This window comes from Hevea brasiliensis, chromosome 13 (assembly GCF_030052815.1).
Source record: "Hevea brasiliensis isolate MT/VB/25A 57/8 chromosome 13, ASM3005281v1, whole genome shotgun sequence".
NCBI lineage: Eukaryota > Viridiplantae > Streptophyta > Magnoliopsida > Malpighiales > Euphorbiaceae > Hevea > Hevea brasiliensis.
In genome coordinates this window covers 43,111,186-43,137,277 of record NC_079505.1, presented here as the reverse complement: position 1 = coordinate 43,137,277, position 26,092 = coordinate 43,111,186, and the positions used below count along the sequence as shown (strand labels likewise).

Genomic DNA, 26,092 nt, shown 5'->3' with positions numbered 1-26,092 from the left:
GATCCTATCTGATTGGCAGCCTTTATCTTTTGTTAAGGCCCTGGTGCTGACCTATTATGTTTTTTAGAAACAAATGTAGCTTGTAAGAAATCTTATATTATTTATCCTTTTTTCTTTTGTGATATCTTGTTTGCATGCATAAGTAGCTTATATTAGTTAGTTTTGATGTTTTCTGATGTTATGCTTTTTTTTGTCATTTAATGAAAATGCTTATTTTAGTATGACTGGGTATCAGAACATGTTCTATTTGTACGTTAGCTTTGTTAATATGCTTCCATCTAAGTTGTATTTGTTAATTTTTGCTGAAGGTCCAAATGGTAGTGGTAAGAGCTCACTTTTTCGAGTTCTAGGTGGCCTTTGGCCGTTGGTGTCTGGCCATATTGTGAAACCTGGTGTTGGTTCTGATCTTAATAAAGAGATTTTCTATGTGCCGCAAAGGCCATATACAGCTGTAGGCACACTTCGTGATCAGTTAATTTATCCTCTTACTGTGGACCAGGAGGTTGAACCTCTCACACGGAGTGGAATGGTGGAGCTCTTGAAAAATGTAAGTATCTTGATTCTTGTCTTATCCCTCTTGTCCTTGGTCTTTTACTGAAAATGCAGACTTTTGCTCGTTTACCTGTAACATTAATACATTATTCTCGTCAAATTTTATAATGCTAGAAATTTGGTTGTTCACTGTGTAGGTTGATCTTGAGTATCTATTAGATCGTTATCCACCTGAGCAGGAGGTAAATTGGGGTGAGGAATTGTCTCTGGGAGAGCAACAAAGGTTAGGCATGGCCAGACTGTTCTACCACAAGCCTAAATTTGCAATTCTTGATGAGTGCACCAGTGCAGTGACTACTGACATGGAGGAACGATTTTGTGCGAAAGTTCTTGCTATGGGAACTTCATGCATAACAATATCGCACCGTCCAGCTCTAGTTGCGTTTCATGATGTTGTTTTGTCCTTGGATGGAGAAGGGGGCTGGCGAGTTAGTTACAAAAGGTTTGATTTTGAGTTGGTAAATCTTTATATATATATAATTTTGGAAGGAAGATGGGTATATGTGTTGTAAAATCCTTGAGACTTCAGGAGGGATTCTGCTGACCTGAAGGAACCTGGGACCAATGACACAAGGGCTTCTAAGACGGAACGCAAAAGTGATGCGATGTTAGTTCAACGTGCATTTGCCACGTCTGATAAGGTGATATTTATCCTAAGAACTTCTTCTTCTGCCTTTTTTATTTCATTTTTTTAATAGATTGTTGTGTTTCATTGGATGTAATTCACTAACTCTGTAAACTTTATCTAGGATTCTACATTCTCAAATTCAAAGTCGCAATCATATATTTCAGAGGTGATAGTGGCATGTCCTAGTGCAGATCCTGGTCTTCCTTTACCAATTGTCCCACAGCTCCAAAGGGATCCAAGGGTATTGGCATTGAGAGTGGCTGCCATGTTTAAAATACTGGTGTGTCTTTTGATCCTTCATTCAGAATGAATTTATGCAAATCAGCTAATGCTATAGATTCTTACCTTGATTATTATGTTAGGCTGTATAATGTGCTATGAAGTTGATCTTTGTGTTGCATTCTATGGTGTCTTTAATCTCCACTGTTGGTCTCCTTTCATCCTGTTTGGCTATTTAATATTTTCTCTGGAACTTTAAATCCTTTGCATCATAATCACGATTGACAAAACTCGGCATTCCATTTATTTCTGAACAAAACTGATCACTGCTGGTAGACAATTGTCACTAGAAACCCTAATTCTTGGGTTTCTACCTCTTAAAATAGAATTAAGAGTTTGAGAGAGAGAGAGAGAGAGAGAGAGAGAGAGAGAGATTAATTTCTGTAATTGATTCAGAATGATCATCTACAAGTATGAGTCAGCTATTTATTGACTTTCTCTAGCAGATTCCATAACTGCTCCAGCTACACAACAACCTAACTCATTTTTCCTCCAAAACATTCTCTTCCCTCCTATTTCTAAACTTCTTTCTCTAGTATGTTACAATTCCCTCCCCTCAATTACCTTCTTGTTCCCAAGAAGGTTGAAAAGTAGGAAACTGAGCCTGCAGAAAGGAAGAGTCTTCCCAAGTTGCATCTTCTTCAGTGAAGTGTGACCGTTTAATTAGGCCTTAAGTATTGGAAGACCATTCCTGAGGACTGTTCTTGCCTGTAGCAGATTTTCTGGAACCACTTCTACTATCTGATCATCATTCAAGGCAGGAAGATCCAGAATTGGAGTGATATTAGTGCCTATTTTCTTCTTTAGTGGTGAAACATGAAAACTCTGTTGCAGCAATAGAACAATGGAACCAACTTGGAGAGTCATTTGGCAAACAAATAACTGTAGCAAGGGCCTAATTTTCTTCTTCTTACTTCGCCTCATTTCAAACTCATCCTCTTTGAGCAGTAAATGATGACAATATTTGAAGGAATACATCTTCTTCCTTTGCTTTCGCCTAATTTCAAATTCAGTCTCTGAGCATTAAATGATTGCAATTTCTCAATGCTAAGACACAGCTTCCAATCTTTACTTCATCACGCATGAGATAGTCATCTTTAACACGCATGAGATAGTCATCTTCAACATGGACAAATGATGAAAAATATTCCTCAACTTCCATTTTTGTAGCTTGTTTGTTCAACAATCCCAACAAAAAATTGTACTCAACTGCACCAACATATCTTACTTAGAATGTTAATTGTGCAAAGCTCTGATGGCCATTGCATCTTCTACAAAATTTCTGTATTTAGCAACACAACACTCTTACATTTTCTAAAATTTAAATACTTTCATGAGGGAGCTTGATATCCATGTCACCATGAATTCCAATTGGATTGTTTTCTTGACTTAATTGCATGAGTTCCTCAACTATATCCTCCTTTCCTTCATCCCCAAACCTAATGCATAATTCTTTCTTAAATTCCTCCCACAACAGATCTACCTTCTCCTTGCTCCAGTTATGAAACCAAGAATTTGCCCTATCAATTAAGAAAAGAGCAGCAATTCCAACCCTTGGATCCCTCGGAACCTTATAGATCTCAAAATACTTCTCACATTTTTTAAGCAAAATCCTAGGTTCACTGCCATCACAAGTAACCAACTCAATTTTTGGTAACAACCCTGATGCCTCCCCATTTCCCATAAAAGAAGATACAGTTACATGCTCTTTTGAATTTCCTTCTGCTGCCACCTTAGGAATTGGCAAGATTCCCTTGCTTCCTTGCCCTTCTTGCATCACATTCCCTTCAACTTCCTCATTAACAGTTCCATGCCCTTTTTCAGAAAAAATCCACTCATAATGTTTTGCATCTCATCCAGTAACACTATCTTCATTTCCTCCATCTTTTGCTTAATCTTTTGTTCAATCTTCTTATCAGTAGCTTCCTGCAAGATTCGGAATTTCTCCTCCAATTCATCCATTCTAACAGCTTCTTGACTTATCACTACACTCTTAGACATCTTGCAAACCTTTGGAATCAAAGGCCTCACGTGAAGAACTTCAAGAAAGCAAAGAAAATAAAGAAAGTTAGAACTCTGATTGTTGGAAAGCAGAATAGAAACTCAGGGAAAGGAAATTTTGAGGGATAATCAAGAAAATAGGAAGAACTTCAAGAACAGGGGAAAATTTCAAGAATTTCAAGAAAGAAAAAGAAGAAGAAAGAACAGGGTCTGCAGAAATGAAAATAAGGAATATAGAGGGAAAGAAGGAAAAAATATCTAGAAAAAGAAGGAAGAATTAGAGGGAAAGAAGAGAGTAAGAGAGAAAAAGAAGAGAGAAACCTGAATTTGAATGTGTCTCAGATGAACTAGGAAGCAAGCAGTGCCCACCCCTTGAAAGCTTTGATACCAATTTATCAGTAGAAACCCTAATTCTGGGGTTTCTACCTCTCAGAACAGAATTAAGAGTGAGAGAAAGAGAGAGAGAGAGAGAGAGAAGAGAGGATTAGAGAGAGAGAGAGAGAGATTAATTTCTTATTTGATTCAGAATGATCGTCTGCAAGTATGAGTCAGCTATTTATTGACTTTTCCTAACGGATTCCATAAATGACTCCAGCTAAACATTCTCTTCCCTCATATTTCTAAACTTCTTTCTCTAGTATGTTACAACAATACATTCGACTTGTTTATGCTTCAAGAAAGGCACTACCTTAGTAACTTCTTGAATAGCGTCTGCAAATTCTACCTTTGTTGAAAACAGAGAGAGGGAGAGAGAGAGAGAGAGAGAGAGAGAGAGAAGGGGGTATGAGTTTAGAAGAGAGGGAAAGTGGGTTATGTCTTCTGGGATTTCAATTTTATTTTATTTTATCTTTATGGATTGTTGACAGTGGAAAGCTGGGGGTGGTAACTTCTTGAATAGCGTCTGCAAATTCTACCTTTGTTGAAAACAGAGAGAGGGAGAGAGAGAGAGAGAGAAGGGGGGGGGGGGGGTATGTATGAGTTTAGAAGAGAGGGAAAGTGGGTTATGTCTTCTGGGATTTCAATTTTATTTTATTTTATCTTTATGGATTGTTGACAGTGGAAAGCTGGGGGTGGTTCTTTTAGTTTTAGGCCAGTGTTATCAAGGCGAAAGGCGACACGAAGGCGATAGAGTACTCTATGGCCTTAGGCGAGAGGTGAAGCGAGGCAAGGGCCTTTTTGAAGCAAAGCTCCATAACCCTAATTGCTTAAATTATATATATATATATATATATATATATATATATATATATATATATAAATTCATACTCTTAAATAGTTGATAAGTAAAAAAGCATATTAAAAAGAAAAAAAACATTATTTACATTATGTCTATATCTAAAATAAGAGAAATTGAAAATAGTGCATACCTGTATTTCCAGCTTAAGTATAAGATACAAGTGAGAGTGTGAGACTGTAAAATTGAAATATATAGCATAAGTAACAACACAAATAATAATAAGAGATGTTAGAAAAAGAAATAGTTCATATCTGCATTTTCAGCTTATGTATATAATAAAAGTGGTGCTATAAAATTATACATAATAAATAAAAAATTAGAAATAAGTCATAAGTCATATAATAGAAAATATAAATTATAGAAGTTCAGACTTTAATAAATAAAAATAAGTTATAATAAACAAAATGCAAGAAGTACATAAAAAACTTATAACTAAAACTACTCGTCATCAAGATTTCCAAAATCATCTTCATTTTCAACAGCGGCCATAACAAATTCTTCCTCCTTTTCATCATCATCATCAACTTGCGAAGATGATGCACCTCTCATTGAACGAGGCCTTCGAAATGATGGAGTTTCAACTGGTTTTGATCTTGTAGCCGATCTCGATTCAAAACGAGATTCAGAAACTCTAGCTCCTCTACCAACATCACTCAGGTCAACACGTCATCCATGAAAACAAGAGAATCATCATCATCATCATCCCCATCGCCTTTTTCTAATTCACCAAGCAACCACTCATTACTTTCATCAATATTTGCCAAATTAACCGGTGTTGCGATATCCCCAAAAGTGTGTCACATATACCAAATTGTCTAAGTGTTCTTGAAATAGCCGATTTCTTTTCTTATTATGAAGCTGTCATTTATTTTACAGTAACAAATAAGTTAAACTTAAAACTCAAAAGGCTCAAGATAAAATAACAAAATATATATATATATATATATATATATATATATATATATATATATACTCTACTCAAACTCAACTCAACTAAGCCTTTATCCCAAAAATTTGGAGTCTGCTATATGGATTCGCTTTCTCCTCTCTGAACGATTTTGGGTTAAATCCTCAGAAATGTGTAATGCTTCTAGGTCATGTTGTACTACTCTCCTCCAAGTCAATTTAGGTCTACCTCTTTTTTTCTTTCTATCTTCTAACCTAATGTGTTCTACTTGTTTAACTGGAGCCTTCGTATGTCTACGCTTCACATGACCAAACAACCTCAGTCTCCCTTCTCTCAACTTATCTTCAATTGGCACCACTCCTACCTTTTCTCTAATACTCTCATTACGGATTTTATCTAGTCTAGTATAGCCACTCATCCACCTTAACATTCTCATCTCTGCAACTCTTATCTTAGATGCATACGACTCTTTCAGTGCTCAACACTCACTACCATATAACATAGTAGGTCGTATGGCTGTACGGTAAAATTTTCCTTTCAATTTATTGGGAATCTTACGATCACATAAAACTCCCGTAGCACGTCTCCACTTCAACCATCCGGCTTTAATCCTATGACTAATATCCTCCTCACATTCCCCATCTACTTGAAGGACTGAGCCTAGATATTTGAAGTGATTACTTTGGGGCAGTATCACTCCATTCAAACTAACTCCTTCCCTATCACTAGTTTGGCCTTCACTGAACTTGCAATGCATGCATTCTGTTTTCGTTCTACTTAACTTAAAACCCTTTGACTCTAGAGTACTTCTCCAAAGTTCTAGCTTTCTATTGACTCCTTCTCGTGTCTCATCTATCAGAACAATATCATCCGCAAACGTCATGCTCCAAGGAATACTATCTTGTATATGTTTCGTCAGTTCATCTAAAACTAATGTAAAAAGGTAAGGGTTTATGGCTGATCCTTAGTGTAATCCAATTGAGATCGGAAAATTTCTTGTGTCCCCTCTCACTGTGCGCACAATAGTAGTTGCTCCTTCATACATATCTTTCAATACTTGTATGTACCTAATGGATACCCTCTTTTATTCTAACACATTCCATAAGACCTCTATTGGAACACTATGATAAGCCTTCTCCAAACCAATAAAAACCATGTGTAGATCTTTCTTCACATCTCTATATTTCTTCATCAAGCTTCTAATGAGAAAGATCGCTTCCATAGTTGAACGACCGGGCATGAAACCAAATTGATTGAGAGAGATAGAAGTATCATGACGTAGTGGATGCTCCACAACTCTCTCCCACAACTTCATAGTATGGCTCATGAGTTTAATTCCCCTATAGTTTAAGCAACTCCGTATGTCTCCCTTATATTTAAAAATAGGTACTAAAATACTCTTCCTCCATTCATCAGGTATTTTTTTTGAGTTTAGAATCTTATTAAATAATTTAGTTAACCATGCCACTCCCATATCTCCCAAATACTTCCACACTTCAATTGGTATTTCATCGGGTCCACAGGCTTTACCCACTTTCATTCTCTTAAGTGCTTCCTTTACTTCTAAAGATCTAATCCTTTTAGTATAATTCACATTCTTTTCTATTGTTCTATAATCTATATTCACGCTATTATCATTTTGACTATTATTAAAGAGATCATTAAAATAATTTCTCCATCTTTCTTTAATGTCCTCATCTTTCACCAACACTTTTCCTTCTTTATCCTTAATGCACCTAACTTGATTGAGATCTTGACATTTCCTTTCTCTCCTCCTTGCTAATCTATAAATATCTTTCTCCCCTTCTTTAGTTCCAAGTTTCTCATATAACTTTTCAAAGGCCTGTGCTCTTGCTTGACTAACTGCCTTTTTTGCCTCTTTCTTTGCTATCTTGTACTGTTCATATGCTTCATTATTATCACATTTAGGTAATTTCTTATACCATTCCCTTTTTCTCTTCACTGCCTTTTGTACTTCCTCGTTCCACCACCATCTCTCTTTTGAGGGTGGTCCATGTCCTGTAGACTCTCCAAGTACTTTTCTAGCTACTTCTCTAATCTTTGATGCCATCTGTATCCACATATCATTGGCCTCCATATCCAGCTTCCATATTTCGGACTCGAGAAGCTCATTTTTGAACTTAACTTGCTTTTACTCCTTTGAACTCCCACCACTTTGTTCGAGCTACACTATTTCTTCTGACCTTACTTGAATTGTTCCTAAACTTGACATCCAAGACCATCAACCGATATTGACTTGTTAAAGCTTCTCCTGGAATGACCTTGCAATCCTTGCATAGAGCTCTATTTGTTTTCCTAGTTAAGAGGAAGTCGATTTGGCTTCTATGTTGCCCACTTTTGAAAGTCACTAAATGTGACTCTCTTTTTATAAAGTAGGTATTTGCTATTATTAGGTCGTATGCCATAGCAAAATCCAAGATGCTTTTTCCCTCCTCATTTCGACTGCCAAAACCAAAACCTCCGTGAACATTCTCATAACCTTGTCTATCACTTCCTACATGCCCATTCAAATCTCCACCAATGAAAACATTCTCTTCATTCGGTATGCTTTGCATTAAATCATCCATATCTTCCCAAAACCTTTGTTTACTCTCACTGTCTAGTCCTATTTGTGGGGCATAAGCACTAACTATATTTATTGTTTCTCCTTCTAGTACTAGCTTTACTAGTATAATTCTATCTCCTACTCTTTTCACAGCTATTACTGTGTCTTTCAATGTCCTGTCTATGATTATGCCCACTCCGTTCTTGTTTCTCTCCTTTCCTGTAAACCACATTTTGTATCCTGAATTACCCACTTCCTTACTTTTCTCTCCTACCCATTTAGTCTCCTGAATGCAAGCAATATTCACCCTTCTCCTTTCCAAGGTATCCACAAGTTCCATTAATTTTCCTGTAAGTAATCCAACATTCCAAGTACCAACCCTGATCCACCTCCTATCCTGCTCCCTCCTAATTGGTCTCCTTCTATGATATCTTCTATTGTTTTCTATGTCTATCTTATGTTCTGTTCCACTATTTATTCTACTATCTGTCCTATGGACTAACTTCTTTACCTACACCCGTCCATGATGTGGGAACCATTGCTCACTTAACACCACACCCGGGCGCTGGGATGGTACGTCGCTTTCGGTGAATGCCCTACACCCTTGCATATTTCTTGCTACACCCGGGCTCCGATGTAGCGCGTCGTTAGTAGAGGACGCCCCAACGTTTATATTATTTGAATCCATATCATAGGGTGTGACGAAATTTTTACGCTGGTTGTCACCTACCGCAACCCTCCTCCTTTATCCGGGCTTGGGACCGGCTAAGCGCAAACTATTTAGACGGAGTTAATTACTTATCAAGAATAAAAAGAAAATAATCAAATTAACAATAAATTAATAATACCCATATAAAATAAACAACTAATATCTAATTAACAAGAGAAAAGCAAAATTAATCAAACTAAAACTAATTAACAAGAATAACAAGTAAAAGGTAAACTAATTAACAAAAAATTAACAATAACCATATAAATTAAACAATTAATTAACAATAATAAAAAATAAAAATATTAAATTAACAATAAATTAATAATACCTATATAAAATAAATAATTAATTAACAACTAATGTCTAATTAACAAGGCAAAAAGTAAAACTAATCAAATTAACAAGAATAAAAAATAAAAATTAAACTAATTACCAACAAATCAACAATACCCATGTTAATTAATCAACTAATTAAACAAGAATACAAAGTAAAATAATCAATTTAGCAATACCCATGAAATTTAAATAATTAATTAACAAGAATAAAAAATAAAATAATTAAATTAACAACAAATAAATAAATAATTAATAATAACTAATTAATAATGAGGAGAGGGGGAAAAAAAAAGGGACTGCTAAAAGAAGAAGGAGAGGCGAGGTAGGCAGTAGGAAAGGGACTGCTGAAAGAAGAAGAAGAAGAAGAGGAGAGGGGAAAAAAAAAAACAGTGTTTTACGCAATAGGAAAGGAGATAAGAAGAAATCAAAGAAGAAAAAGACGAGAGAGAGAGATCGGAGATCAGAAAGAAGAAGAAGAAGAAGATAAGAGAGAGAGAGAGAGAGAGAGAGAGAGAGAGAGAGAGAGAGGGTACCTATCTTTGTTGCGAGGAAGAGGACCCTGCGATCTGTCCCTGTCATCGTGAGGTCGAGGAAGAGAGGTGGGGCTCTGCTGTCTTAGTGAGGAAGTGGTGCGGTGCAGCTCTTTTGTTGGCATCAGGTGGCTTTACTGGTTTTTTCAGTTAAAAAAAAAAAAAAACTTACCGTTGCTTTGATGAGGTGTCGCCTCTCGCCTCACTGGCCTGAGGCGTTGCCTCTCCAAAGCCCAGTCAGGCGTTCCAGTCAAGGAGACAGAGGGGCGCCTCGCCTGGCCTGGGCGCTTTCCTCGCTTTTGATAACACTGTTTTAGGCTTCCTAGTTTGAAGCAGAGAGAGAGAGAGAGAGAGAGGTGGTTTTTTTTTTTTTTTTTGGGGGGGGGGGGGGGGTTGGGGGGGAGAAGATGGAAGGAAAGTGTGCTGTATTATACAGCTATTGTTTTATTTTCATGACTAGTGTACATGTGTTGGATATGCACACTAACATGGAATGAAAGGATGATGTATAGTGGGTTGAAATAAAAGTATCAATGGTCTTTTGTTGGAAAGCTCAGGAGCAAATTATTATTAGGCTTCTCCTTCAATTTGCAAATTGCATTTAGAAGAATGGCTACACAGTGTTGTAGAAATTCAACTCAGATCATGAAGTTAATTTGTGTCATCCATTGATGTAGTCAAGTCTTCTAGGAATGTGGAAATTGATATTGAGACCATACAGAAGATTGAAGTGTTAGGATACTTGGCACAAATCTCAGTATATTGTCCTTGTTTCTAGAAGGAATTAGGGTACGCTCAGAAATATGAGTCTTCCTTTTGCTAATTCTTTCAAGCACTTTTGCATTCATTATCCATTCTTAGGTCTTTAGCTAAAAATGTTACATGACTGATAAGATTTTGTCAGCTCTAGATTGTGTGGCTAATTAATGGGTTTTGATAAATTTGTAATGCTGTATTAGTGAATTTACACGTTCTGTTGGTATTATCACTTTGGACTCATCTTATACACAAGACGTGCCAACATATCGTGATTGCTGTATTTATTGTTTTGCCAGCCTGCTATACAAAATCTGGGGAGTTTGTTGGCTTGAAAATTTCCTGTAACTGCTTTATGGGTGAAATTCGAGGTCTTGTTAGAGTCTAAAGTGGGCAGGAATTGGAAAGTTCAGGTTTAGAAGGGTGTAGGCTTGGGAAGTAAAATTATTACAGGAAGCTTGGTTTTAGGGATGTTGTAGGACTGAATTAGGCAAGCAAGCAATAGAATAGTTGGGCGTCACACCTAAACATCCTTAGGCATCACACTCGTGTAGAATTGTATCAAAAACTCATGAAGCAAAACTGCAGGAATTCTTATTGATAAAAACACTATCAAACAACATTACAAATGTAGGCATTTATAGACTCAAAAAGTAAATTCTTATTCTTTTTAAGGATTTGGATTCCAAAGTAAAACTTAACCATAATCAATCTAAAAAGTGATCCCAAAATGTAATCCTTAATCAACAAGGACTCTAAAATAAAGACTCCTATAGAAATCTAGAACTTCCCATAGAATGTAAAATTACAAAAACAATCATCTTCTAGAGAGTAAAAAATCCTGCAAATTTCCTAGGCAAGAACATCAAAACAAGACTGGTGGAACTCTAATTTAGTTCCCCACAATGATCCTTGTCATCAATGCGCCAAATAATTGGAGCTCAAAACAAGACTAATGGAGCTCTAAGTAAGTTCCCAACAATGTTTTTTGTCATCAAAGTGCCAAATAAGTGCTTGGGCATTAGAATTAGCTTTTTCATGTCTTTTTTACGTATGTTTACCATCACATTCCTTCAATATTTGTGGTCTTATGCTTGGTTGCTTTGGTATTTTCCCACAACCTACTGAATGGCACACTATGGCTTATACAATGCATCTGTCTCCGAAATTTGTCAACTCTTGGCTGGCTGTTTTATGCTTTCTATTTATATACTTTCTTTTTCAATGCTTTCATTTCAGGTACCAACTTTACTTGATAAACAAGGGGCACAATTACTTGCAGTTGCTGTTCTTGTTGTCTCAAGAACATGGGTCTCCGATCGGATTGCCTCATTGAATGGTACTAGTATCCATACTTGACTGTATGCCTTCAATAATCCAAGGAATAGTTTTCTTCTTATCGAGTGTATTAATTTTCACAGGCACCACTGTAAAGTTTGTCTTGGAGCAGGATAAAACATCGTTTATTCGATTAATTGGTGTTAGTATTCTTCAAAGTGCTGCATCTTCTTTCATTGCACCTTCATTGAGGTAATTCTGGTGTCAAATTGGTTTGTATTGAAGCTCTAACCATAGTCACTTTTAAAATCATTACTCCCATAAGTGGTGATTCTGTGTATTATTTACAACTGGACATGTGATTAATGCAGTTGTGAAGAGGCTGTTTACTTGTGAAAAATATTTCTATTTTTCATTTTTCACGTTGGAATTGATGAGATTTTTCCTTAGTCCATGGGATATGTCTCATTGAAGAATCCCATGAATATGAGAAAATCATGAGATTGATTAGCAAAATCTTAGCAGTGATTATATTGACAGCAGTCCATATTATGTAAGACATGCAACACAAGTGAATAAAATGTGTCTGTGGATGTAGGCTTGCCGTAGTTCTCTTGCTACTTTTCTTCTATGTTTTCTATCCTTCTAAATTTCAACATTTCATTTTCTATGAAGACTCCAGTTTTCATTTTCCACAGAAAACATGTGAAAACATGAAAAATGCATACATTTGTCAATAATAGAAGATAATTTTTTTAATTCAAAAATAAAAAAAATTATTCATATCTTTTATAATTAAAGAAAGTCATTATAATATATGTTTAGAAACTTATCTTCTAAATTTTTTTTTAATGTGTTATTAATTTATTTTTGATGATATGATTAAGCTTTTTTTATCATTGTAAATACATATTGTCGTTAGTTATGGAAAATTTATAGTATAATTTTGGTATAGAAAAGTCATTGTTTTTCATTTAGAAAACAAGATTTTTGTTGCTGTTTTCTAAATCTTATTTTAATTTTGGAAAACTAAAAAACCAGTTTTCTTTGAAAAAATTTCTAGAGAACTACCTCTATTTTCTACAAGTGAACAGGTCTCAAGTCTTTTGAAATGCTCTCTGTTCGATATGCTTGAAAGGACACCATTTAATTCAACAAATAGTTTGTTATGGGTTTGGTAACTAACGGCCTTCAAGATTACTTTATTATAGTGACCAGTGCCACTTCTTAATAGTCTGACGTGATTCTAGGTGTAACTAGCTGAGCAATGACCCTATTTTTCTCGTTTTCCTTTCTATTCATGGCTTAGGGAGTGGGGTTGGTTTTCTTATGGGAAATTAAGCTTAATTATCACCTTCTGGATTGAGTATGACCTCCTTAAGAAATGAGTTGGTGGGTTCAAAGCCATTTGCCCCATTTATTCCTTTATGACAAACTTTTTAGCCCTAAATTTGGCGCATGATTCTTTTGCAAATAAACTTTCTTCTCATCACTCATCTTGAAAAAGGACATGTAATCTACACTGGTCTTGCTTTGTAAATTCTTCCTTCCTTCACAGGCACTTGACAGCCAGGTTGGCCCTTGGATGGAGGATTCATTTGACTCAGCATCTACTAAGTAACTATTTGAGAAACAATGCATTTTACAAGGTAATTAGGTTTGGAGTATTTAACATCTATTTTGTAGTTTGATTCACTGTTGAAATGCATTAACAGTTTCTGTTAGTAGCTGGCATTTACTAATTAAATGGAAAACTTCTTGGGTATGCATTTTTTAAAGTTTTGTGCTTTTTTATTGTGCAAAAAGGTTTTTAATTAGTTGAAGCTGTATATTTATATATTTGTAGATAGTATTTCACATAATTCTTGTGTCAGCCATCAAAAGCCATAACTTCATGTCCAATATTTGTTCTTGCAGGTCTTTCATATGTCAAGCAAAAATATTGATGCAGATCAAAGAATAACTGATGATCTTGAAAAGCTGACCAGAGACTTGTCCGGACTGGTAACTGGAATGGTAAAGCCATTAGTAGACATCTTGTGGTGAGTACTTGGCTCAACTTTATTTAATTATTATGGTATAATACTAATTTCTTATTTGTAGAATGTAGAAAACTGATTTACTTAAGTGCTTTGTTCAATTCTACCACAAATTTTGAAATTCATTTGAAATGAATTCCACTATTTGGTACGATACAACTTAAAATGCAGAATTTAATTGAATTCCATATAATTAATGTTTGATATAATTCCAGAATTGAAATTCATTTGTCTTTATTTCCTAAACTATCCTCAAGAGTAAAATTAAAAAAAATATAATTTTCTTTCTGCAGGATTCAAAAAAAATCTTTTACCTAATAAATTTATAACAATTAACAAACATATAAACCAATTAATAATATAGTAATAAATATAAAATAAAATAACATAAGAGATTTGTATAACATAAATAGTGTCATTGCTAAGTGCATGATAAACTTAAATATTAAAAAGTAGGACAAATGTAAAATATTTTATATAGTAATAAATGTAAAAAGGAGACTTTTTTAGGAAGAATTGTGTAAGGTGACAAATTGCTTTAAGGAAGAATTTAAGGATGATATTAATGGTACTTGGGGCTATTTTTCTTTGAAGATTCGTACCTTTTTTAATTTTTTAATTAATTAATGGTGCTTATTGGGTGTAGTAAATTCTATTGATAACATTAGTGATCAAAGTTTTAAAGTGAATAATTTCAACATGGAGAGTGTATAAAAAGATGAATAATTGAGAGGAAATAAAAATAAGAGCATTTTAGTGCAAAAAATTTTATGTAAGTTCTGTGGAATTCATTTCAAATTCCTTCAAGTTTGATAGGAATTGGCTTTATTTATAACCAATTTTTTGAATTTAATTTTTTTTTTTCTTTTCAAATCAAACAAACAAATCATGAAATTCAATTGAATTTCACAAAATTGTGTTTTGGAATTGAACCAAGCAAGTTCTTAACATTCTGATAAGTACTCTCCCTATTTCTATGTGCCAATAATGATTCCACTGCTCAATTTGTAAGGTTTACCTGGAGAATGAAGCTGTTAACAGGTCAGAGGGGAGTTGCCATATTGTATACTTATATGCTGCTTGGTCTGGGTTTTTTGAGAACTGTAACTCCTGACTTTGGTGATCTTGCAAGTCGAGAGCAACAACTTGAAGGAACTTTTAGGTAATTTAATCTCATATATGCCTTGTATATTTAGTGTTGTTATATATTTTACATGTTGGAGAAAGATTTAAGTTTGAATATATATATGACGATTGTAACAACCTTTGGTGCTGCCTTTTTCTGTAAAAATTGTTCTCACTCTGTCATGCATATATTAGGTTCATGCACGAAAGACTATGTACACATGCCGAGTCTGTTGCCTTCTTTGGAGGTGGTGCAAGAGAAAAAGCTGTAAGCTACTTGTGTTTTATCATTTTACTTAATTTTACACTAGAACTGGTCATATGCCTGTGCAATTCTTGGATTTATTATTATGATATAATTTTATATATAATATGAAAATATTATTTATACATTGGTGCATGTAATAGTGTGTTTTCTTAAATAAATAACTTTTGTAGAAATAGAGTTTTATTATGAATATATTAAGGCATGTAATAATTATATCTTAAATAGTGACCCATCTTGTAATGTCAACTGTATGGAAAATTAGTCTTACATGGAAAAATACTAATTAATTAAGAAGCCACTTGTCAAGAAAAAAGACATGACACATGGCAAACTGTGGTGTAATATGAACTAAGCTCAACTTTATATATATATATATATATATATATACCTCGCTCCTTATACAGGAGCAACTCTGGCTGAATATTTTATGTATTGTGAATGGCATACTTTAATCATTTATGATCTCTCCAAACAAGCGCAGACTTATTTTATATATATATATATATGTACATATATATATATATGTACATATATATATATATATATGTTGGAGTGTAACGTTGCTTAATGTTTTGGGCATTGATCATTAGACATAATCACTCATTATAGCTTTGAATACAGGATTTTACACATGGGAATTTTTAAAAATGTATGGAATATGTTACAATAATATCGGCTTTTATTCCAGATCAATACTCATATGGGAGTAACTTTTAGTATAATTCAAATTATTATTTATAAGTATTTACCTTTTGCCTATATGTTGTTTCAACCAGTTGAAATTTTAGTAGACGAAAATCATCGTTTCTTACCATGTTCCCCATCAGCATACATGAAAATTGAGAGGCATATAAGTATAAGCAAACAAACTTGGTGATGGGGAGTCTAGCTTAGTGTGTAACTTGCAAGTTTGATATTCATGCTCCTAAGTCCATAATTTTCAACATGGTATCAGGGTCGATCATTATCTCTATATTTGGTCACCAGTCATGCAAACTTCTTGCAAGATGTTCATGCCTGGGCACAAGGGGTTGTATTGTGTTACATTGACCAGGTATAAGACAAGAGTGTTAAATAAAAAGATTTGGGCTTTTGGGGTTGAGTTAGATCTGGTCCACTTTATTGGTATTGGAGTAGTGAGGCCTAAAGGCAGTAGTGATGTAGAACAGCTAAGAACAAAGAACAAAATAAGGACCAATCCTTGAAAAAGAGAACTAATTCTCAATAATTTTATTTAATCTTAATAATAATCATAATCCAAAGCTACTGAATAATAGAAAAATAGCTCTATTTATAGAGCTTACAACCCTAATCAAATTAGGAATAGAAATCCTAATTCAATTCTAATTAGGAATACCAAATAAGATAAATTAGAAAATAATAGACCTAATAATAATAAAATTTCTAAACAATAAAAACTCTTTAAATTTCTTAATTCTATAATAATTAAAATTCCTAAATAAAATTCTAAACTTCCTATTTTGCAATAAGTAGATTTAGGACCTAAAAACCTGGTGGGCTAAGCCCCAGTGAGCCAGACCTATGAGCTAAGTCCCAATGAGCAAAACACAGGTGGATCTATGAGCTAACCCAATGAGTTAGAACTTGAGTGCAGAGCCAAGAGAAACTAGACCCAAGTTAGATGGGCCAGCACATGCAATGGTAAGTGACAACTAGGCCTGTGAGCCTTGAACTGAATCTAGCTACACTTGAGGGGAGAGTATTGGAATATCACTTGTCAGAACAAGTTCCACATTAGCAGTGTACATGAAAATTGAAAGGCATACAAGTATTAGCAAACCAAACCAAAATGGCTTAGCCATTTTGGTGATGGGGATCCTAGTTTCAAGCATAGTTTAGCATATAGCTTACCTGTTTGATATTCACACTCTTAGGTCCATAATTCTCAACAATTTCTAAAACCTATTAAGCAGCTTGAAAATAGTGACCTGCAGATATTTAAACTGGAGAACTATTTAACGAGGTAGATTTCAGTTGACATGCTTGTGATGTTGCTATGATGCCAGTGATTTTTGGCATTATGACATGTATTAAAGTTGATTTTTGGTTAGAGAAATTTTTTGTAGCAGCTTTACTATCAATCACATTCCAGTTTGTGTCAACCTTTTGTTTTGCAATATGCTTTAGGAAATATTTTGACTCCCTTTCTCAACTCTAATATTATGCCCTTTTTTAAGAATATATTTTATCATCCTTAATTTATAAGTTGTGTTGAGCAGATGATTGAGTCAAGATTCAGTGAACTGCTGGACCATTCTTTGTTACTTCTAAAGAAGAAATGGCTATATGGTATCCTAGATGATTTTGTCACAAAGCAACTCCCACATAATGTAACTTGGGGTTTGAGCTTGTTGTATGCAATGGAACACAAGGGAGACCGAGCTCAGGTTTCAACTCAAGGTGAGATTAGATTGTAATTAACTTGAATTGCTACTTTCTTTTTATCACTCTCCCACATATTTGTTACATATTTTTCAGGTGAGCTGGCACATGCATTGCGGTTCTTAGCCTCTGTAGTCTCTCAGAGCTTTTTAGCATTTGGAGACATTCTTGAACTGCATAAGAAGTTCCTTGAGCTCTCTGGCAGTATAAATAGAATTTTTGAGCTGGAAGAGCTTCTAGATACTGCTCAGTCTGGTAAATTCTTCATTCTATTGATTGTATTCTTTATATTAAAAAAAAAAGGTTCCTTATTAATCCAATTTCGTGGGCCTTAGAGGGGGGAAAAAAAAGGAGATTGGGACTTTCTTTTAATGTCATTCCAGAAGCAGGAAGAATTAACAGCTCTGCATATCATTGACAAATTGCAGTAAAAAAGACTTGAATTTGAGAAATACTGACAAGGAAAACATAAGTGCAGGATCAAATGAAACTAAATGGCTGTGTATTGCCAAAACAGAACAATTTACAGAAATTATCTAGCCCTAATACAAGTTAAAAGTAAAGGTGTGGAGATATTTATCGAGTAGGATCAGATAAAACACTTTGATTTGGTATATGTCAAGATGACATACAATTGTAACTAACATTAGTTAACTATCCTACATGTATCCAAGTTAAAATTGTCGTTATGTAGGAGTAGGTTGTTTTGTTTGTATAAGTATGCATTCAATATTCTGATAAAGGAGCTGATATGTTCTGAAGACAAAATCTGGTAATTGCTTGGTTTTGTGCACTTGAGAAGGTTTTGCCTTCATATTTCTTTGGAAAGGTCTGACTACTAAAAATGCTTTTATGCAACTCTGGTCTTTTACATTTTTGCTAAGCTTGCTTTGTGCACTCTAGTGCTTAAAAAAAAATCCAATAATAATCATCCTTTTATCTGGACTTCTCAGTGAGATGAAAAGGATGGATATTGGTTTGGAATTTTGAAGGCCTTTGTCCATGAGATGCATGGCTGCATATTTATCAAGAAATTTTTTGGTATCACTGAATGAAGCAACCATGTGTAGAAGGACCATTAATCTCTGAGCATAATGAAGGAAATGATCCATATAGCTAACCCGAACAAGCCTAGGATTGAAGCTGAGTAGAGTTCAGTATTTTAACAAGGCAAAATAGGGCTAAAAAAAGGGATGGACTAGCCACTAGGTGCAATGAAACGGAGCATAGAATAACTAGAACTAATACAACAGAATCAAAGGCCATATAGACAAGCTAGGACAAGTGACAACCTCAACTCCTATATCAACTCCCTAGTAATGCTGTTCTCTTTCTTCCAGTAGTTTACTAATTGTTATTCCTTTTCCTATTTTCATTCGATGCCAGTGTCCTCAACTCCTAAATCAACTTCCTAGTAATGCTGTTCTCTTTTTTCCAGTAATTTACTACTAGCTATTCCTTTTCCTATTTTCATTAGATACCAGTGTTTTTCTTATTTTTTGTCTTAGAAATGAATTGGAAAATATAGATGAAAAATTTAGAAGAAAAATTACTCATCTTCAAGAGTCAGGAGTTAAAGAATCTAAATATCCGAGACAACTTGCCTCAGCAATGCAATGCCACTGAGAGGCATGAAACTGGTTTCGATGGAGTAGATCAATTTCATATATAAACTTGTATGTATACATTGAAGTAGAGTTATTCCTTCTGTAAAATATTGAGCAATTATAATTCCAATGTGGTATAACCAGCTTTATCTTTATCCACTTGCATATTATCGCATCAGTTATTATCTATGGATGCTCAAAATAATTCATTACCTTCGTTTTTATTTGATTTTATCCTATCAGGGGATTGGTTGGTTGATAAACTATCTACATCTATGGAGAGTGATAGTAATGCGAAAGATGCCATTTCCTTTGTGGAGGTTGATATCATTACACCTGCGCAGAAATTGTTGGCAAGGCGGTTGACATGTGACATAGTACGAGGAAAAAGCTTGCTTGTCACAGGTAGTGAATTAATTTCTTTATCTACCTTTTTATGCAAATTTACATCTGATGCACTTGCATTATTTTTATCATTGTACAAACTTAAAGCTGACATCATATCAAATGATTAAGGTCCAAATGGAAGTGGGAAAAGTTCTATTTTCAGAGTCCTTAGAGGTCTTTGGCCTATTGTGAGTGGCAGACTTGCCAAAGCATCTCAACTTAATAATGAAGATAGTGAATCTGGTTGTGGCATCTTCTATGTTCCTCAACGACCATACACATGCTTAGGAACCTTGAGAGATCAAATTGTATATCCTCTCTCTCACGATGAAGCAGCACTCATGACATTAAAGTTGCATGGCGAAGGTAAAGTACTTGAATACGTTGTAAATCCTTGATGTTTTCAAATGTCTCCTGTATACATGGTTGAAAGTCTAAATTGATGCATTTGGTAAGGCATGCATACGTTTTACACTCCTAACATTTTGGTTAATCAACAAATGAGGTTTCACTATTACATATATACGTATGAATGTCGAACGTAAAGTATATATGTTTATTTATTAAGGACAAACAAATATATGGATGTTGAAAATTTTGGTAAAAGTATGTTAATGATAAAAGTAGTTCTTTTTTCATCTTTGGTGCAATTATTATATATGTATATTTTTTTTGTTGAACATGAGTTGAGTGATTTCATTAACAAGGGAGAGAGAGAATCTAGCATTACAATACCGTAACTCAAAACACAACCCATATGAGGCCTGAGGGTACAATCCATGAAGTGTTACAGTACAATGGAATTATGGGAATGGAATTTCAGCTTCTAATTGTGGGAGGGATGCGCACCAAATCTCTTCATCCACATCAGGCAGGAAGTGAGCTGGACTTGAATCTCTCATTTTGAAGAGAAACATGGGCTTCTCCATGCTTTGGGTTCCAAATCTAGATTCTTCACACACAAAAGGTTGGAGAAGTCTTGAAAGTTTTCTACTTTGGCTCATTCTGAAGATCTAATCCAAGAAACCAGCAAACAGACCTCAGGTAGGGAAAGACCAAAATTGAAGAAAAGCTCAGATTTGGACACAAAAAAGGCAAACCTCTACAGAAAAACTCTCCAAATCCAACCAAGAAACGATTAATCTAAAGTGAAAAGCATTAAAAAACTAAAGAAAGAAGGGGGATGGGAGGTATCTCATGAGAGGAAGAAACTTGAGAGCGAAAATAGAGAGAAAAATGCAGTGAGAACAAATATCTTTTGATACATTTTAAAATGTTGTGAAACTGAATTTGTTGGGGAAAACAAATGGTTGCTGCTCCTCTGCTCCATTTTTTCAGGGAACCTTGGAATTCTTGCTCTTGCCCTCCCTCTTTCTCTCTTACTTTCAACTGTGGTCATTCAGGGAGATGCTAAACATTGGCTAAATGCCAGATTTAAGTTTTGATTAGTTTTCAATGTTCAAACATCTTCATCTAAAGATGCCAGCTCCTTTCATTGCATACAGCTATTTAGGAGCCTTTTTTTTTTTTTTGGTTAAGAAGTACTGAATCGTCTCTTTTTTATTGTTCAAGTAAAGTTTGTAGAGTGATTTTGTAATTTGGATGCTCAGTGCTCATAGTGGTGTTATGATTTTCTGAGATGTAATTTCTCCGTTCTGTTGCCCCTCTTGTATTCTTATTGTGCTAAATTTCAGATAAAATATCTGGTGACACCACAAAGATTCTCGATGCACGCTTAAAAGCTATTCTGGAGAATGTTCGATTAAATTATCTTCTGGAAAGGGAGGAAGGTGGTTGGGATGCTAATTTGAATTGGGAAGATATTCTCTCTCTTGGAGAACAACAGAGATTAGGCATGGTGAGTAAAGCTAATCTGTGCTATCTTCATATTTAAATGGAAGGGACAGGATTGCACAATTGGATTCCTAAACTTTTTGACTTGATGCTTTTGTTTTACAAGGCACGCCTATTCTTTCACAAGCCCAAATTTGGCATTCTTGACGAATGCACCAAGTATGTTATTTTTCTTAACCCCACCTGAAATTTTATCAACTACATAAATAATGGTATGTTAATCACGTGTATTTCTTTTTTCTTAGTGCCACAAGTGTCGATGTTGAGGAACAACTTTATAGGCTTGCCAAGGATATGAACATCACAGTTGTTACATCCTCACAGGCAAGTGGCATGTTTATTTTAATGGAAAATGAAACCATGGTGTATGTGATCTGATGAGATCAAGTTCTCTAGCAGTTGCATCCTGGTCATGTTTAGAACATCTTGTTTGTTTTGATTTTATTTTGAAAAGCACAAACAATTTTCATTGCAATACTTACGATAAATATATTAATTTACAGAAATGTGACATGGTCATCCTCCAACTAGGTGTTTTAGCTTTTGTATTTTTACTAGAATTTAATGCTCTTCCCTCAACTGTTCCTTTTTCTTTTCAGCGTCCTGCTCTAATACCATTCCATTCTGTGGAATTACGGCTTATTGACGGTGAGGGTAACTGGGAGCTTCGTACAATAAGGCAATAACTTGACGGTAATATCAGCATTTCTTGATTTAAGCTGTGTGATTAATGGCATTAGATCTCATATGCAGATTACCATTCAGAATAGAATATATTTATACAGATTTCAGTAAGTTGTTTTGCTTAATGCATGAGTATGGCCGAGGGAACCTGGCAACCATGTTTTGAGTACTCCGTGAAATATGATCTCATCGTTTTTCATATAAATCATCAGAGCATCGAATGAAAAGAAAAGCCGATCGCATAAGCAGTATCTCCAGAATCATTAAAATTAAGGATAATCATACAGGGATGTCATTTAGCATAGTGATTCTGTACAGTTTTATTATATTTTCTTCTTTCTTTTGGGAAATTATGCCCATTGTATTGTAAGAATTGAATGCTTGATTATTTGAATTGGACTTATATCAATAAAATTGCAGGACAAGGATACCTATTTTACTGTCTTGTTTTCCCTTTAGGTTCATTTTTCTTGATAGCCATAAAAATTATGACCGAGTCAAAATATGATTTTTTTTTTCTCATGAATTTTTTTCCTTACATTTGAAATTAAGGTGTAACAGATTTATTGTATGGCAAGAGCAAACTCTTTATATATATATATATATATATATATATATATATATATATATATATATATATATATATATATATATATATATATATTCTTTCTAAAAATTTGAAATCAAATTAGAGGAGCGAAGTTACTGGGATGTAATGTAAATGCTTTGGTGAGTAGAAGTTACCATATACTGACTAGAAAGGACTAACAATTACCTTCAGCTCAATATAGGTTTACAATGAGTTGAATATTTTTGAATATTTAATATTTTATAGGTATTCAATACAATGATAGTATGTAATTCAGTTTTGAGTTTCTTGAACAAAATCATAATATTTTTATTATAACATGTTAAGGTTATATGTTTTATGTACGCATTCTGGGATTTCGAAGGGCCGACTCTTCAACGCTAAGACACTCGAAATATTGAAATTGTTAATTGAATTTCATTAAGATTTTTTTTGCCGCCATTTCTAGCTCAATATGTGGATATGGGCTGATATTAATATGAAAAAGAGGAGAAATTATACTCTTATCAATGCAATATAATTTTATGTGGATAGTCCTATATAAAATAACAATTTATAGAAAGTAAAACTTGTCAATAAAAATAGATGCTTAAAAAATATAGCAATTCATTTTTGTCATAAGATGCTTAACTGAATTAACTGGAATTAATCAAAGATTAGACTTGATAGTTTTAAAGAAAATTATTCAAGTATTTTCATTTAATTCATTAGACAATATTTTTGTGTTTTCTGTACTGAAAAATAATTTTTCTTAATTACTTAGAGATTTAGGGGAATTGTTTAACCTTTTAACGAAGACAACTTGTACCATCATAGATGAAACATAAATAGAGAATAAGGGAGAGAAGGGTGTGGCTATAGAGGAGAAGAAACATGGAAACTGAAAAATAAAAGATAATAAAAGAGAAATGAGGAAGAGAAGATTAGAGTGGTTTAGGTATAAAAAATAATTATGAAATTAAATATAGGGACTAGTTAATTTATTTTTTAAAATATCAAGACTAACTAATTAGTTTCACTAAATAGAAGAAATAAAAAAAAAACATGGAGCCTAAGTAGTTAGTTTTATTAAAATGCGGGGACTACTATAATTTATTGCTTTGCTCCATTTACTTAAATATTAGTGAATTTTAAAAGGGTGAGTAACTTCTTAATTGTAATTTATACTTTAAACATGATTAATCCTCTACATCTACCTATAAATTTGGGCCAAATTTCTCTAGTGCTTTTCTTATATCATTTTATGATGAAATTTTTAAATATTTTAGATTTTATTTGAATAGGTGTTCATTTAATGGATTTGTTTTAAATATCACCAACAATCATTTATTTTTTTATATGATCAAGCTATTTCATTCTAAGAAATCGATTAATTTCACTTATAATTGCTGAAGTTTGATTTTGTAATATTGTCTTTTAATTTTAATTATATTTTAAAACTCTCCCAACTTTGACTTAAAGTAATAGTACGGTTACTAAATTTTTTTGTTCTTTTAAAAAAGAAAAATTGATAATGTAACATATCTAAGTTGGTATTTGATGAATAAAAATTAATAAAATAAATAAATATATATTATCTTTCAATGCTCTCTCTTACTTCGAATATGCACCTCTTTCCACTTTTGCCATGGGACATCTAGCATCCCTTTCTCCCTTACAAGCTTAAGTACATTCCCTATCCCCTTCCTCTCTCCTGCTTTTCTACTCTTTCGTTGTTTTTGTTGCTTAAAAGGTCACCTCTCTTAATCTTAGCTTTTGAGCGTATTTTTAGTGATATAAGTCATGATCAGACCAAAGCTTACTTTGACTATCACTAGTAAACCCTAATTTTTATTTCCTAATTGATAGTGACTTCAACAATAGTCAAAGGAGGGAGAATTAATTAGAGACGCTTACTAGAGAAAAATGTTTGATCAAGCAAAACTAGAAAGTGAATATAATGGCATTGGACTCCCTTTGACATCACGCTTCTAGCCACAAACGTCTTTGACCAAAACAACCACTGGCAGCATTGGTGGCATTGGTGGTATGGACAGTGGCATTGGACATCTTTCAATATTAAGCTTCCAGCCACAATAATCCTTGACCAAACCAATTGCTAGAAGCAATGGTGGTATTGGCAGTGGCAATGGTGTTAGCATCCTCCTCCTCCTCCTTCTTCTTATTATTCTTCTTCTTCTTCCTAATAATGCCTGTTGTTGCTTCATAGTTCCTATTGAGGTTGTTCTAAAAATTCAAGCAATTGGTTACTGTTTCCATGAATTCTAGTGTGAAAAGATACCAATTTAAGAGCTCTTTGCTCAAGACTGCAGCCATTTCTTTTAAGGAAAAAGCAATGGTAGATTTGATTTTGGTTGAAAAAAAGAAAATTCTCCTAAGAAAATGTAATTCTTTCCACTTATAGTGTACTTTAGTGCCATCTTGGGTTTGTTTTTTTTTTTTCTTTTTGGATTTAAGATATTCTTTAATTCTTGACTTTGGGTTTTCTAGTTTTCTAATTGCTGATTTTTGTGTTATTCATGTTAGTGGAATATAGATTTTAACATTGAATTTGTTAATTTTTGTTTGCACCTTGAATTTGTTGATGTTATTGATGTTTGTAGATTTTGAATTTTGTTGATTGTGGAATTTAAGGAGAGAATGTTAACACTGGCTATGTCCATGTTTAAAGTAAGTGAACAAAAGGGAAGCAAGATGGATGGTTAGAGATCATGCTAAGCCTTGAAAGACGACCATGAAGCCATAAATAAACCTTGACCAATTTGAAAGCAAACAAGTAAGATTTGATAGCTTTACACTAAATGGGAAAAATGGTCAATTGGGGTGCTAGAGGAGTCCTTTCAGCTTAAAGTCTCAAGGGTTCGAGACTCAAAACAATCAGAAGCCAGGATAAGGAGTCATAAGGACATAAGAACCTTATAATGAACCTTAGAGTGACTAGTGAGTGCTTAACAAGGCAAACAGTTGATTGCCATGAAGGCATGCTCATAAGTAGCCAATTAACATATAAAAATCATCTTCTAAGCATTCTAAAGTCACATCTAAATGCTTAGGATGATTGAAGACCTGTATACGAGACCACTTTTGGGCTTAAAACTTTTAGTAGTACCTATAAGCAACCAAGGATTCCTAATTAATAGAGGAATGGTTGATTGGCTTGGAGAAGCGTGTGAAAGTGTGAGAGTCAACCAAGCAAAAAAGTGACTCAGCTGGACATAACTACATTATGTATAGGAATCACAAATCACTTAGGACTTTTATATATTGTCACACCCTACTCCTCATAAGATGTAATATGCTCCCGTAGTACACCTAATGAATTACCGTACTTCGCCTACCGATAACCCATTAAAT

The 26,092-nt window shown here is 34.1% G+C and overlaps 1 protein-coding gene across 5 annotated transcripts in view; it reads left to right on the top strand.

The window, feature by feature from the left end:
* LOC110669052 (ABC transporter D family member 1) overlaps positions 1-22,589 on the top strand; it is a 36,119-nt gene extending 13,530 nt beyond the window's left edge. For 4 of the 5 annotated variants that reach the window (XM_058131996.1, XM_058131995.1, XM_058131993.1 and 1 more), the window contains 18 exons: positions 309-547; positions 690-994; positions 1,082-1,193; positions 1,302-1,460; positions 11,744-11,843; positions 11,926-12,034; positions 13,341-13,431; positions 13,700-13,824; positions 14,834-14,983; positions 15,142-15,214; positions 17,455-17,635; positions 17,714-17,872; positions 19,468-19,629; positions 19,741-19,977; positions 21,306-21,469; positions 21,572-21,624; positions 21,711-21,789; positions 22,065-22,589. In XM_058131996.1, the coding sequence (XP_057987979.1) occupies positions 309-547; positions 690-994; positions 1,082-1,193; positions 1,302-1,460; positions 11,744-11,843; positions 11,926-12,034; positions 13,341-13,431; positions 13,700-13,824; positions 14,834-14,983; positions 15,142-15,214; positions 17,455-17,635; positions 17,714-17,872; positions 19,468-19,629; positions 19,741-19,977; positions 21,306-21,469; positions 21,572-21,624; positions 21,711-21,789; positions 22,065-22,151 (2,585 nt within the window). In that variant the 3' untranslated portion in view covers positions 22,152-22,589. The remainder of the gene's footprint in view (positions 1-308; positions 548-689; positions 995-1,081; positions 1,194-1,301; positions 1,461-11,743; positions 11,844-11,925; positions 12,035-13,340; positions 13,432-13,699; positions 13,825-14,833; positions 14,984-15,141; positions 15,215-17,454; positions 17,636-17,713; positions 17,873-19,467; positions 19,630-19,740; positions 19,978-21,305; positions 21,470-21,571; positions 21,625-21,710; positions 21,790-22,064) is intronic. The other variant, XM_058131997.1, reaches the window with a different exon arrangement.
* The last annotated feature ends 3,503 nt before the right edge of the window (positions 22,590-26,092 follow it).